Source organism: Sapajus apella, unplaced genomic scaffold (genome assembly GCF_009761245.1).
Source record: "Sapajus apella isolate SASKATOON/1434 unplaced genomic scaffold, GSC_monkey_1.0 scaffold45, whole genome shotgun sequence".
NCBI classification, from domain to species: Eukaryota; Metazoa; Chordata; class Mammalia; order Primates; family Cebidae; genus Sapajus; species Sapajus apella.
In genome coordinates, this window is record NW_022436985.1 from 7,016,967 (window position 1) to 7,031,552 (window position 14,586).

At 30.3% G+C, this 14,586-nt stretch overlaps 1 protein-coding gene across 4 annotated transcripts in view; it reads right to left on the reverse strand.

The window, feature by feature from the left end:
* The window catches only part of CCSER1 (coiled-coil serine rich protein 1), a 1,343,925-nt gene that overhangs the window by 601,781 nt on the left and 727,558 nt on the right, over window positions 1-14,586 (reverse strand). Inside the window, exon 10 of one of the 4 annotated variants that reach the window (XM_032239849.1) lies at window positions 3,439-4,587. The exons of the other annotated variants lie outside the window; for them this stretch is intronic. Within the exon in view, the coding sequence (XP_032095740.1) occupies window positions 4,528-4,587 (60 nt within the window). The 3' untranslated portion in view covers window positions 3,439-4,527. Of the gene's footprint in view, window positions 1-3,438; window positions 4,588-14,586 lie in introns of those variants that run through there. 4 annotated transcript variants of the gene reach the window in all.

Below are 14,586 nucleotides of genomic sequence, written 5' to 3' on the forward strand. Positions count from 1 at the left end.
GTTATGAATTTTGAGGATCTTATTCTTAAAATTAATGTAGCTGCAACCGAATGGCTGTCAGATGGTCATTATCTCAAATTCATAAATCACAAAATAACATTCTATAAAAATTGTACTAGAAATATAAATTGAACCCTAAACCTATATTAACACAGTAACTTCTTAAGGAATATGTGAACCATGAGGTAAAGAAAATTAAAATCTGCGTAGCGTATGTCTTGCCAAACAAAGTTACTTGTTCTTTCAATCTTACTCTGGTAACTTTAGTAAGCAGGTACACAGAAATTTCTTCTCAGGTCAGGAATCTTGCCACCCTCATTAAGAAGAGTTTCCTTAAGAGCCTAAGCATGATGCCATGACATTCATTCACTCTTCCCAACCATTATATTCAACATTATTAGTACATACGCCTTCCAGGCTGTTCATCAAAGCTTAAGTTACTAGCTATTCTCCATTACAGGGGTGAGGGAATACTTCCTTTATCTCATAATATATATATATATATATACACACACACACACACACACACACACACACACAACATATATATTTATAGAATTTATATATATTTATAAATATATAGGTATTTATATATTTATATAAGTATTTATATATTTATAAATATATGAAATTATATATAAATATATAATTATATATAAACATATATAATTATATATATATAGTTTATGTATATATAATTTTTTAAAGGAGAGTTAAAACATCTAAGCTACATCTTAGAGGAAATAAGCAATCTTTTTACCCTTGCTGCAATAATTGCTTTTTTCTGTCAGGATCAAATTAACATTCACCTGCCAGTTTTCTTTCTGGGAGTCAGGAAATTTGTCCTTTCTTCCCAAAGAATACTTATGCTACCTACATATTTTCTCCTCCATATCGTTTCCTTTTTTTTTTTTAAAGGAGAAAAAAAGATAGCTTTTAAATGAGGAAACTCTCATTTCCTATATAAGTGTATGTGTGCCCATATATAATGTGACCACAATTTTACAAAGTAAGTAGGCAAACAGCTTTTAGAGAGTAAGAAAGTAGCCAGAAAATATTTTATTATCATTTCAGACTCTTGTTCATCGATTTCTTGTATGTGCATCCCCATACAAAAAATCAAAGAGGAAAACAGAAAGATAGAAAAATGTTTTCATAGAAGAGAAGCAAGAGAGTACCAATACATAGATTCAAAAAGTATGATTTGGTGTAAAAGATAAAATAACGAGCTTACATATCTCTTCTTTACCCCATTTATAGCCTATTGTATTCTTCTCCACTATGCAAATTCAGATATCCAACAGATGTCAGTTGGAAGACAGGATATTCTAACAACTCTTAATGCTAATTAACACCAACAAGAATAGTTTTCTCTTTCCCCCATTGGGGGATATACACATCAATCAATTCATTGACATGTAGACTTGTTTCAAGTAAATATAGCAAATGAAATTGACATGTTTGAAAATGAGTTAGTGTTACTGTTTCTTCTTCCAGGTGCCAGCATAAAATACTGGTGATTACCTAAAAAAGTACCAGGTAAGATAGAGATTTGTTTTAGAGAGAGTGATAACAATGAGAAATTAAAAGTAGTATATCACTGTATTTGGAGAGTACTATAAGGAGAAGTAAGTCCAAAGTACAACATAAAAAGCATCTCCTTGTTAAATTTGGGGATTTCTGCTTCTAGTCACAAGTTAAATATGAAAAAGAAAGTACATTTTATTTTATAAAGAAACAAATATTTAAAACAGTATTAAATTTCGGTAACTAAGAAAAATGATACAATTTAGATAACTTCAAGGAAGTTTTTATGTTTGTCACACTAAAATCATATGTATATGACATAGTAACATACATATAAAAACATATTACTTTAGGGTTTCATTAAAAATCATTTAAAACATAGTTATATGTAATAAACAAGAGTTAATGGTGATTGCCTACATTCTAAAACTTTGTAGGTAAAATTAAATTATCAGAATGATTTAAAACATAAATAAAAATATGTTCATAGTAACTGAAGTACCTAGCAAAAGGGTCCACGGATTTCCTTCCATGTATTTCTCTATATTTGTATAAATAATTCTTATTCTTATAAAATAATTACCTTAACTCATACGTTTTACACCTTAGTCAAAGTAGGTGGCATTCACATAATAAATGTTTATCATTGTGATTATCCCTAGTTTATAAAGAGTACTTCAAAATTCAAGCTTACTAATATAATGTATACATAATATAAAATTATATGTTTGCATGTGTAATCAATACATACATTGTATTTAGTTCTGCAATTCTACAACCCACCAACATTTTGGAGTCAGGAAAACAAAACAAAACCCTGACTTTTGATCTGCAGCATCTGAGAACAATCTATGGCTTTGTCTTTTATTAGAAAAGTTATATGAATTTCAGGAAGTTACTCGACCTCTTCAAATTTTACTTTCTTATTTGGAAGATGAAGACAAGTTTGCTCAATCTTATATTTTGGATTAATAACTGTGAGAGCACTTTGGACAAGCATGCTGGCATAATAGTTGATAATAACGGTCTTTAATCAATAAATGCTGATGTCTCTTGTCCCTCCTTTGGGAAATAATTATCAACCATAATTTTGTTATATCTTGCAATATAGCACAAAAATCACAACACTAACAGATTTTTCTAAAAATAAAAACAACATCCCCATTAATCCCTATTTTAATTTCACCTTTAATGTAATCAAATAAATATTTACAAAACATTTTAAGAATTTAATAGACAAATTATATAATGAACACTGTGAGAAAGTCTGAAAATGTTTCCACTTGAAAATAAAATTATTGATGTGTAAACATGTTCATTGATGTATATTTAGAATTGTTTCCATTACAACCTAAGAATAAAAGGAGAAAGAAAAGGGAGGGAAGAGGAGGAGAGAAAAGAAATGAAGGAAGGAAGGAAGAAAGGGAGGGAGGGAAGGAGGGGAGAAGAAAATATAGGATTTTGCTGGTATTAAAAATAAACTAGGAAATTGTACCTTTGAAATAGGTGACCTTTTCTTGTCTGTAGTTAAAGCTTCTGCTAAATAGCTTTTGCAGAAAAAACTTGTACCTTTCTTTATTGACTTACTTCAGTTGCTAATACAAATTATTTTGTCTTGGTAGCCTGGTCAAAAGATCTTCAATTGAATTCTTGCTTCTTCAAGATAATACGGTATTGACCATTCATGTAGATAAAAATCTTTACAAGGGGAGTGCTTTAATTTAAGGGGATGGAGTTTTGCATTATCTACATTTAAAGGTTTCAAATATAAAATAAGACAATAAAAAGAAAGAGATAAGAAAAGGATAAAAGATGGAACTCTAGAAAACTGTTAGAAAATCAAAAAAGTTTTTGTATCTTAGATCACAGAGGGTGTTTTAAGGGTCAAAATCAACAAGAGCAAATACACCATTTTGTATAAATAAATATATTAATAATTTTTATTTTAATACCATGTTTTACATCCAGCATTTATGATTCATAATATATGTTACATAATGATTGAAATAATTTAAGTAGTTTCATAACATATTTATAATGGTTACCACCATTAACCATGATTACTTCATTGTCTGTTTGTATGACACAGAGAACTCTTGGTAAAACAGGCTTTCTTCTTCTTGGTTCTATGGCTTTTCTATTGCCCTGAACCCTGCCCACAACATTGAACCATTCTTTGGGCTGTCTATCTCTGTCACCTATCCTTGCAGTAAACTACAACATTCAGGAGTGCCTTGTAGCCACTTGGTCACTTCATAATTAAAGTGACCTGTAATAAAGGCAACAAACATGACACACAGAAATCAGGAAGCAATGTCAAGTCCAGGCACAGATATCCTTTTATGATACATTCAGGAGACTCTCTTAAATATGAGGTTAATTTCTAATAAATAGTCCTCAACTATTTAGGGATCTAAATAGGTGTTACATTTTCTGTTATAACAGAAATAAATATAACAGTTATGAATGAGACTCTTCATTATTTATTCATTTAAAGACACACTGCTTTCATCTTTTGGTCTTGATGCAAAAGAATGAAGATTGTAGATATTTTGTTCTTCAGTAGGAACTTTCCTACTAAGATGGAAGATACTAAAGGCATTGTTTTCAAATTTAATCTAATGTACATAGAATATGTGATGAAATTAAATTAAGATTATAACCAGGGAAATCAATGACATGGATGAGAAGAGTGAAAAAAAAATACTTACTGCCAAGTGGAATATTACATTTTAGAATATATGATATAGAAATAATTTTTAAACAAAAATCTATTTTTGTTTTAAAAATACAATGAGAATAAAGCAGACATATGTTTGTTGAATCTTAATTCATCAGTATTTATGATTTTTGCAAATGCAAAAACTGTGAAGTATTTGAAATGAAAATATTTCTATATTACACATTTAAAATAGGAAATGATGAAAAAATTGATTTTACTCAATATTTTGCATGTCACAGATTAGGGATGCATTTCTTATTGTCAAATAATGATTTAAGCTAAGTTGAAATGTGTACTGATTTAAATAAACCTTCAGTGTATGTAGGATTCCACAGGGCCTTGAAAAGAAGAAAACAAAAAGAAATGAATGAAATCAATAAAATAAAATGAAATTTTACTTAATATGAATATTTAAAATGTTTAAACACTTTTAACACACACCAACATAAAACGGTTCTATTTATGATTTTCTCAACCAAAAATTGCTCTTAATATTTGTAACAAGTATATTGGTAATGCTTATAAGCTCCCAGCTTCCAATTAAATATGTTCTACTACCAAACATGAGATGAAAGAAGGAAGATTAATTGGCATTTTTTTCCCATTTCCTTGGTTTTATAATTAGAGTACAAAAACAAGTTTTAATCAACATTTTTCTTTACATATTCCCCAGCATAAAAAAAACTGCAAGAAAATTAAATAATTAAGTACTACATAAGTCTCTTGTGGCTGTCCTGGTATTTTTGTAATCCATAGTCACCATGCAAAGTACTAAACACAAAGCTTCAACAGAATTTTGTTAATCTGCCACAATTATTGTCTCATTATATTTTAATCTCTAAACTTTACTGTAGTTATTAATGATGGCAAATATAAGACATTTCAAAATATTTTGCTCTTTTTACAAGAAGATACTTCATTTTGTGCTGGTAATATATATGAAAAGTACTATAAATTCCAAGAAATATAGAATATCACATCTGTCCCCAAGAATGTAAAATTGTAGTTAGTGATATAAATGAATATAGGAAAATATGAGCCATACTACAAAGATGGTAAATTATAATAAATAGGACATATACATGTTAATATAGGGAACTGGCAACATTATATAGGACTGGTTAACTGTAACATGAAAGTAGGTTAAATAGAACTGATAACTGCTGAAGGAATTCTACAGAAAGAGAAATCACTCCTCATTTGCGTTGTCCAATCAAGGATATGAAATTGGAGCTTGGCTTAAAATAGAGATATAATGTGGAGCAGAGGTATTCCAGATGAAATGGTTAAAATGAAACCTAAAATCTTAAAAAATAACAATTTGTAATGAATCAGTGTAGGTGGAATGAAAGGTTTTAGTTTGAAAACAGTAGGTGTTTGAATTGCATAAATAGGAAAGGGTACAATTTTAGCAGCCATGGATGCTAGATCAAGGAGTGTGGGTTCTATCCTATACGCCTTAGTGAGCCATTCAATATGTGTGTGTTGTATGTGTGTGTGTGTGTGTGTGTGTGTGTTTCAAACCAGAAATACTATGTAAGCTGTGTGTTTGCGTTTTCTATTTTCTGCAAATTTATCTGTGGTGTTATATACATTAGCATATATAGAGCCTAAATGCAACATGACAAGACCAAAAGCAATAGAGGAAATCCTCAAACACTCAGCAGGATTAAGAGGTGAATGTTCTTGATAGTATGATTTTTCCTGCTACCATGCTTGTTCTAGTTCTGTGAACAGTGACTCATCACTCAAGTTCCAGCTCAAATGCCACATTGGCAGAACCGTCATCATTGATGGCTCTTTTCTAGGCAATGGCTCCTTCCCTTCACCTGGTTTCTCTTAATCTCATCTTTCTGTTTATCTCCTTTATGCCCTTAACATGGTATGAAATTCTCTTGTTTACTTCTTTGGTTTCTAATTTATTGCCTACCTTCATTCACTAGAATACGAGGTTTATGAAGACAAAAAATTTGTCTGGCGGTGTATGCTTGGTATTCACTGCTACAATCTCAGTGTCTGGAATCTCTCTCTTTCTCCCTCTCTCTCACTCTCTTTTACATGACTGTATAAATGAATAGGGGTGAAATACTTTGTGATAAAAGGAACCTCAGGACTATAACTGTATATTACACACAGAGGCAGACACGTTATTGCCAACCATTTTCTTAAAAAAAATCCACAAAATGCTTAAGACTAAGAACTGAAGATTATGAAGATGACTAGCATTCACAATCTATTATACAAAGACTAGTTGAATGAATGTGAAAGAGAGAATGTATTTTTTTATGTTATTTTATACATTTTAGAAACCTGGAATTCTGTTTTTCCGTATATTTTAAGGCTCCTAACATTCATATATTTAATGAAAGTCTAACCCAGAATCACTTTTTAATTTTAAAATAGTAAAATGAAGGGAAAAAATACTATAATAGCCTGAATACGTTCAGAGACACACGTATAATGAAAATATATGATACTAAATTTTCTCTTTCCATAAAAGTTTTAATACTCTAGTATTTGTAATGTAAAGTGGACAGAAAAGGCTAATAAATTTCTGTCATTTTAAGCAAATAGAACATGAAGACAACTGCAAGAAAATAGTAAAGTTCACCTAATGAGAACAAATGGCTTCCCGTGACTACATTGTACTGAAAATAATAAATTGAAAGATAAGATTCCTTTTTATGATTCACCACTTTGGGCATATTATAAGCTAGGAGGATCAGTTACAATATAGATTAATCTTCTTGGGCTTTAAAGTATAATGCATTCAATATATTGTCAAATTAAAAGTAAAATTCTCCAATATTTAATATTTATTTTTAATAATTACATTTTAGAAACAAAATTGTCATTAAATTCTTTGTTACCACAAAATTTTCCAAGTTATTTTATTTTGTAAGAAAGTAGGTCTTGAAAAGAAAGTAAATACATTGTACAAATAATTTCATATTCATTTTAGCAGTGATGAGTTTTCTAAATAATATATTTCTATTTTGAAATATTTTATTCTTATAAAAATACATATGTTCATTGTAAAAAATGACAAAAAGAGATAAGGAAAAATAAGGAATTAATCTGGTACATTCCTACAAATCAGAGATCATCACTATACCAAGCTTCTGTATTCACACTTTTTTTTAATTAAAAAAAGAACCACATAGTACATTCTGTTTTTCACTTTATTAATGTCATTTTTCCCCAGTAATAACCTCTCCTGTTCATGTCAGAAGTTTTCATCACATCTAATAGCAATTCTTGTTCAAATTTCCTCAAATGTCCCTCAAATGCATGTTACTTACTGCTGGACTGCCCAACCCAAGATTTAGTCCTGGACCACACAATACATCTTACTATGTCATTTAAATATCTTTGTATATTTTTAACTTGGGAAACCATTCCCTTCCTTGAGAAAACTTTTAAGATACAGAAAGACAGACTGGTACTATTAACATCTGCATAGCCTTCACCTAGTATCTTAGTCCATTTTGCATGGCTCAAAAGGAACACCTGAAACTGAGTAATTTATTTATTTATTTTTAAAAAAGGTTTATTTGGCTAGAGATTATGCAAGCTGGAAGACTGGGCATCTGGTGAAAGTCTCAACCTACTTTCACTCGTGGCAGAAATAGAAAGGGAGCCAGTGTGTGCAGACATGTAACTCACTACCAGAGAGGAAGCAAGAAAGTCAGTGGGGAGGTGCCTGCTCTCTCAGGAACTCACAGAGTGAGAACTCATTCATCCCCAGGGAGGGCATTAATCTTTTAATGAGAGATCTCTCTCATGACTCAAACACCTCCCATTCTCCCATTAAGCCCCATCTCCAATTGGGAGGCAAATTTCAACATGGGATTTGAAGGAGATAGACATTGAAGTCATGGCACCTAGATTCAGTAATTAAGAGTTGCCATAGTTGCTTTTGAACTTCATTCCCTCTCTAGCTACTTCACCATATATATATACATACACACACATACATACATACATATGCATTTGATATGCTGTCACATCTGTTTAGTATCTTTAATCAAGATAGCCCCCCCCTTTTTTAAAAAAATTTTTTTTTTAGGGTACTATATAACTTGTCTTACAGAATATTGCTTGTTTGGATTTTGTCTGATTGTTGACTACAGTATTGTTTAACTTATCCACCCACCTCCTCTGTTTCATGACTATTGAAAGTTCTGCCTATAAGCTTGAAAGGTTTATAGTTTTTCAGTGGGCAAAACAAGAAAATATTCTTCAGTTAGCAAATTATAAGTTCCTATTGACACTTTACATTTGAATATTACATTACCAGATTCTTTCCTTTAACTTTTGCTTTTTCATAGTTATGTTTCTTTTCTCTTAACTTGAAATAACTTGGATGTGAGAAACATTAGATTTACTCGCTGAATGTTATAACACATAAATAACTTCAAAGTTATTATAACAGTAGTAATATAACTTTACTTCTGATTGAAGTTTTAGATTTTTTTTGCACTTGTCTTTGTCCTTATACTGTAACTCATTTGGAAATGAGCCATTATCCAATAGCCCCTTATGTTATTTGTGTTTTTTATCTTTTACAAAAAAAATCATAACTAAAAATACAAAAATTAGAAACCTTATGAGTTTCTAAGGTTTCATAAGAAAACCTTATGAAAATATTATTTGGTGCTTATGAAAGCGTAGGTTCAGGGTAAATTTCTAGAATTAGCCTTGCTAGGCTAGGATAAGAGCATATATAATTTTGTTAGAGTTTTCAAAATTCTCCTCTGTTGGGTATGTGCCATTGCTGTTCTTTAGTTAAGAGAAAATTTAAAACATAATGCAAAAAATGTTTAAAATGTTCATGTGATTGAATGATATTCAGTCCTTTAAACTATGAATAGTAAAATGCATTCATTAATATTACAGTAAAGTAATATTAATTTATCTGACATGCCTAAAGCATACATGAAGACATATATGTTTGTGTACCTGTAATATATTTATAGATAATCCAGCATTTATTTGATGATTTTAACATACTAAAACCCGAGTGGAGGAAAAAAAACTTTAAAAAGTATAGAAAATAATATACTCATGCCCTCATGCCAGGTATTTTTTTGCATTTTTATGAATTACATAAACTTCTTTTAGTTTTGTATTTTATGACATATAATTGGGTCACATTACTGATACTCCTGCAAAGAAAAGTTAATCTTTTCAGACTTAACTTGAGACTATAGCATCTTTTTCATAAATTAAAAACAAACAAAAAAAAACACTTCTAGGTAACATTTTTGGAACAACATTGTTTCTTTTTTTTTCTTTTTTTTTTTTTTTTTTTTGAGACAGAGTCTCACTCTGTCACTCAGGCTGAAGTACAGTGGCACCATCTTGGCTCACTGCAACCTCTGCCTCCCGGGTTCAAGTGATTCTCCTGCCTCAGCCTCCTAAGTAGCTGGAATTACAGGCATGTCCCACAAATGCCCAGCAAATTTTTGTAATTTTATTAGAGACAGGAGTTCACCACGTTGGCCAGGCTGGTCTCGAACTCCTGACCTCAAGTGATCCACCTGCCTTGGCTTCCCAAAATACTGGGATTACAGACTTGAGCCACCTTGCCAGGCTCTAAGTGTTTCTTTAACCCACAAAACTTAAGAACATAATACTTTTCATTCTATACTCTTACTTTCTTAGGCTTAGAAAATGAACAATTCATTCATATTTAAGGTACACTTTTCCAATACAACAAAATGCTAAACCTGTTTTAAGTACTTTTCTCTCAGAAAGTTACTCTATATTCAACCACACTTTAAATAAATGTCCTTTAATTTGATAGCTTAAATTCAAATCTGTAAATCTATTTATACACAAAAACTCATAAAATGGCAAATCTGAAGTAATTTTGATGTGTATAGAACTTCGATTCTTTAAGTACTCTGAAATGCAAATTACATTCTTTTTGGTATAAATTTTTTCAGTAATAGATCAACTTTATAAATTTAAAATTCTAATTACTGTCTTAACATGTGCCATCACAAAAGAGTAAAATTTCCTGGTATTCTTATTTTATAGAGCATAAGGTTAATGATACACCTGGCTCTCTTTTAGAAAACTTTTTAATATAATATTCTGAAAAAATCCCTGTTCTTTTGCTGGTTTGTTTTAAGCCAAACATTTATGGAATTTTTTCCCTTTAGCTCTCTATGATGCTTTATAAGTTAAAAATCCCTTTACAGTTTTATTTTGAAACTTTATTAATCTAAACATTTCAATGACTTTTTTCCTCTAAAATCAATGTCAGTTATTTCACTGGCAAAAGGTAAAAGCTAGCTATTCTGAAATCCCAAAGCACAAATCAAGTGGCTGAAAAACATTGTGCTGGACAAAGACCACTATGAGGACTAATGCTCTTGATACATACTATCCCTTTTTGTGCATCTAAATCAAGTACAAGTAAAGCTGTCAAAGGGAATAGCAGATCTTATGAGAAAACTAAGGGAAAAATTAAATAATTTAAATTAATGAAATCTGATAGCCTAGTGAAATAAAAGCTCAACCATGACAAAATAGAAAAGCCATGAGCTAGTGTACTGTGAAAAACAAAATACTATCATACCTATGTGATGGAATTAATTGTTATCACTATTGCATGAGAAGGTGGGTTTATGATTTCTGGGATTAAAAAATTAGTGCTTCTGAGAGTTAATTTGATTACTATCTTAAAAAGAAATCATCTTGCTATTAATATGTACCAAGTATGATAAAATTGGGCAACAAATATGCTTAGCTAATGGTTATATAAATTTAATCATATTAAAATTCAAATAACCATTTTAAACATTGTGATAATGTAAGATATGATTCCCAGTAATTCTTATTATATACACAGAAAACTTAAAGAATGTGCATTTAATTCTAATTTTTATAATAGAAATAATACATCAAATAAAAGTAAACATTTTTTATCTATACCCTATTCCTGTGTGTATATATATGTGCATGTCTGTGTGTATTAATAGACAAGGTTTTTGTGTGTGCATAGGTACAGATATATATTTCAGTGGCATATTTAAAAGAGATACATATATTTCAAGGATATAATATATATTTGAAGGATATATCTATATATATGTATTTTGAATATATATCAAAGATATGTATACACATTTCAAGAATATTTATGTGTGTATATATATATGTATGTCGTGTGTGTGTGTCTATGTGTGTGTGTGTGTGTGTGTGTGTGTGTGTGTGTGTGTGTGTATAATAAGGATAAATTTCCTTTTGCAAATCTTTCCTGATTGTAGACCACAACAAAGGAAAGCAATGTTTTTGACAGAAATAAATTAATATAAGTCCAGAAAAATATACTTTAAACAAGTACCTGAACAAAGTCATAGAACTTAACTTCATACGAATGATAATAATTAGCTGCAATTGATTAATGCATCAATTGCAGCTAATTATTTATACAAATTACATTCTTTTTGGTGTAAACAGACAATGAGAGATACTTCAAGTTTATACTTGGTGTTTTCTTCCAAAGGTTGGTAAAAATTCTTTCCAAAAGGACTTCTTAAATAATGCCACTTAGTACACTAGATAATGTAAAAGACTCCTAAGGCTGTCTAGGAAAAATATTTAAAAATTTTTGAAATTAAATTTAGATTTCCTATAAAGGTGGAAATCTGAGTTGGAAGTAGAAGCGAACTGGGAGAAATTTTCTTTTCAACAAATACATACTTTTCTTCTCTTTCATCAACACTATCACAACACAATTTTCAGCAAATATAATATCTATTATTACTAGTTTATATAAAACTTCCTCTGTTTACTCATTAAATTTTTTAAGTTAACATTATTTTTAACTGACAAATTGTATACATTTATGGGGTACAAAAATGTGATATTTTGATGTTGATATATGTATGCAATATGGAATAACGAACTCAAACAAATTAACATATCATCCATCACATTACTTATCCTTTTTTTGTAGTAAGACATTGGAAATTTAGTTATTTTGAGATACATAATACATTATCATTAGTGTATTATTATTATATTATTAATGTACTATATTATTAATGATAATAGTATGATAATGATGTAGTCACCCTGCTGTATAGCAGATCTCAAAACTTATTTCTTCCACAACTCAAGTTTTATAACCTTGGACCAGCAACAGCCCATCCCTGTGTTCTGTTTCATCTTAACGGATATTTTTATAATTATAAGAAATTTCATAGATGACATCTAGCCTTGCTATTTTCCTCATAAGAATCTCAACCACACAATCTCTTAACGAAAGGGCTGTTGGTTCTCTGATACTAATTCTATGTAGTCACTGCGGACATAGAGACCTGGTGACAGTCCAGGGTGAAGTGGCTCCTAAGCAAAGATTCAAGATTTTAGAAAGAATTATTCAGAGCAACGCTATAGCAACAACTACATGTCGGCGCTTATGTTTAGAACCTACTAGTTATCTATGCTGATTTGCATTTAATACTTCATTTTCAAAGGCATAAAGCAGTAATTTTTAAATACTTGTTGGATCCAAAAAAATATAAAAAATAATATAGTATATAGCAATATCTACAGCTGTATGCTTTGTGAATAAAACAATGCATATTAATTTGTTATAAATTTTTAGAATTATAAAAATATTAGTGGCTTTTAGTTAATTTTTTTTCACCAAGTAATCATTGAGTGCCTTCTATATTTGTTTAGTTTCACCAGCACACCTCTGATAAATGGGATATGCTGATATACAATGAAGTCTAATTATACATTTAAAGCATAGAAATCCATCTCTTTCTGCTCTGATAGAAGAATAGTGTTCAGAGAAAAAAAGAGGGTAGGGTGAATGTAAACAACAAAAAGAAAGAAGAGAAGCAAATGTAATTAATACAGTGCGGTTGATTTTACCCAGCTTTCTTCTCAATGCTTACACTAGGTGAATATGATATAGAAGGGTTGAGTTGGCTGTTCCTTCAGGTAGACTATTCCTCTAGTGTGAGTGTCTTGATGTACTGAGGCTGAATCTAAGTTTTATAATGTAGAATATGATATTTATTCTGCACAACCTCTAAATGAAACTATTCTTACCTAGGGCTCCAGCAACGACAAGTGGTTTGTTCTTACTGACTGAAGGGATGTCAAGGAATTTTGAAGGAGTACATCACAAAGGAATTTTTGATTAAACACAATTTTCACTTCACCTTCTTTAAGTCTCAAATCTCAAACTCAGACCTCCCTAGATCACCTTATTTAAAATTTCTGATCATAGACTTGACCCTCCCCTTATACACTTAGAATTATTCTTTCCCTGTGTTATTTTACTTTTCTTACATTTTTTTTCCAGCACCTTCAAAGGCATTATACAGTGTGCTTATTTATTTAGCTTATTCATTTTTAAGTATGCCCTCACCAAATGCAAGCTTCATGCAGAAATATTTTTTGTTTGGCTAAAGGATGTATTCTAAGTACCTAGAATAGAGCCTGGCTGCTAGAGGCGACTTAGTCATATTTGTTGAATGAAAGCATGAATAAATTTTCAAAAGCGATGTCCTTAGAACATTACCACGGAATAAGATGTGACTCCATTAAATGTTAATAAGCACCCGTGGCAGATGATCACGTTTCCTGTAGATGTTTTTAAACAATGTTCTCATCTAAAAGTTATCTTTAATGTAATACGAAAAATTATAGTCCATAATAAAACCTGGAATATATAACTCAATTTTTAAAACTAATTGTTTTTTAATTTGTGAAAATAAACAGAAATATCTGAGATAAGTAAATATAAACAGATGAAGCATATGTGGGGGAGTCATTTTTTTTCTAATAAATCCCAGAGCACAATTCGTACATGCTTAGGAGAAGTACTGAATTTAAGAAGATAGAAGTAATAAATAAAAGCAAAACAGAAACTTTAATAAACTGCAGTTTATTAGCAGCATGACAAGAGAGGCTAATTGATAGTTATTCAATTCTTAGAACTTGGCTTAATCCATAGGCAGACATAATATATTAGCACAGCACAGAAAACTCTTCTGGTCTATCTAATAAAACAATTACAATACAAACTAATCATTTTTATTCCTAACATGAATAAGGCATGATGAACTATTTTCATATTTTTTAGAACTCCCTGCAAAGTAACTGTGCCAGGAGCACTACCAAAATTAAATCTAAGTAGCAGAGATTGTGAAATACAGAGATAATTGCATTGAAAAGTTTTTCAAACTGTACTTTCATAATGCAAATAGTATTATTTTCATCATGTATAAGTAGAAAACTGTTTTTATAAAGCAAATCTCACCATTTGGAAAGTGTGTTAAAATATTTAAAAAACAGAGGTA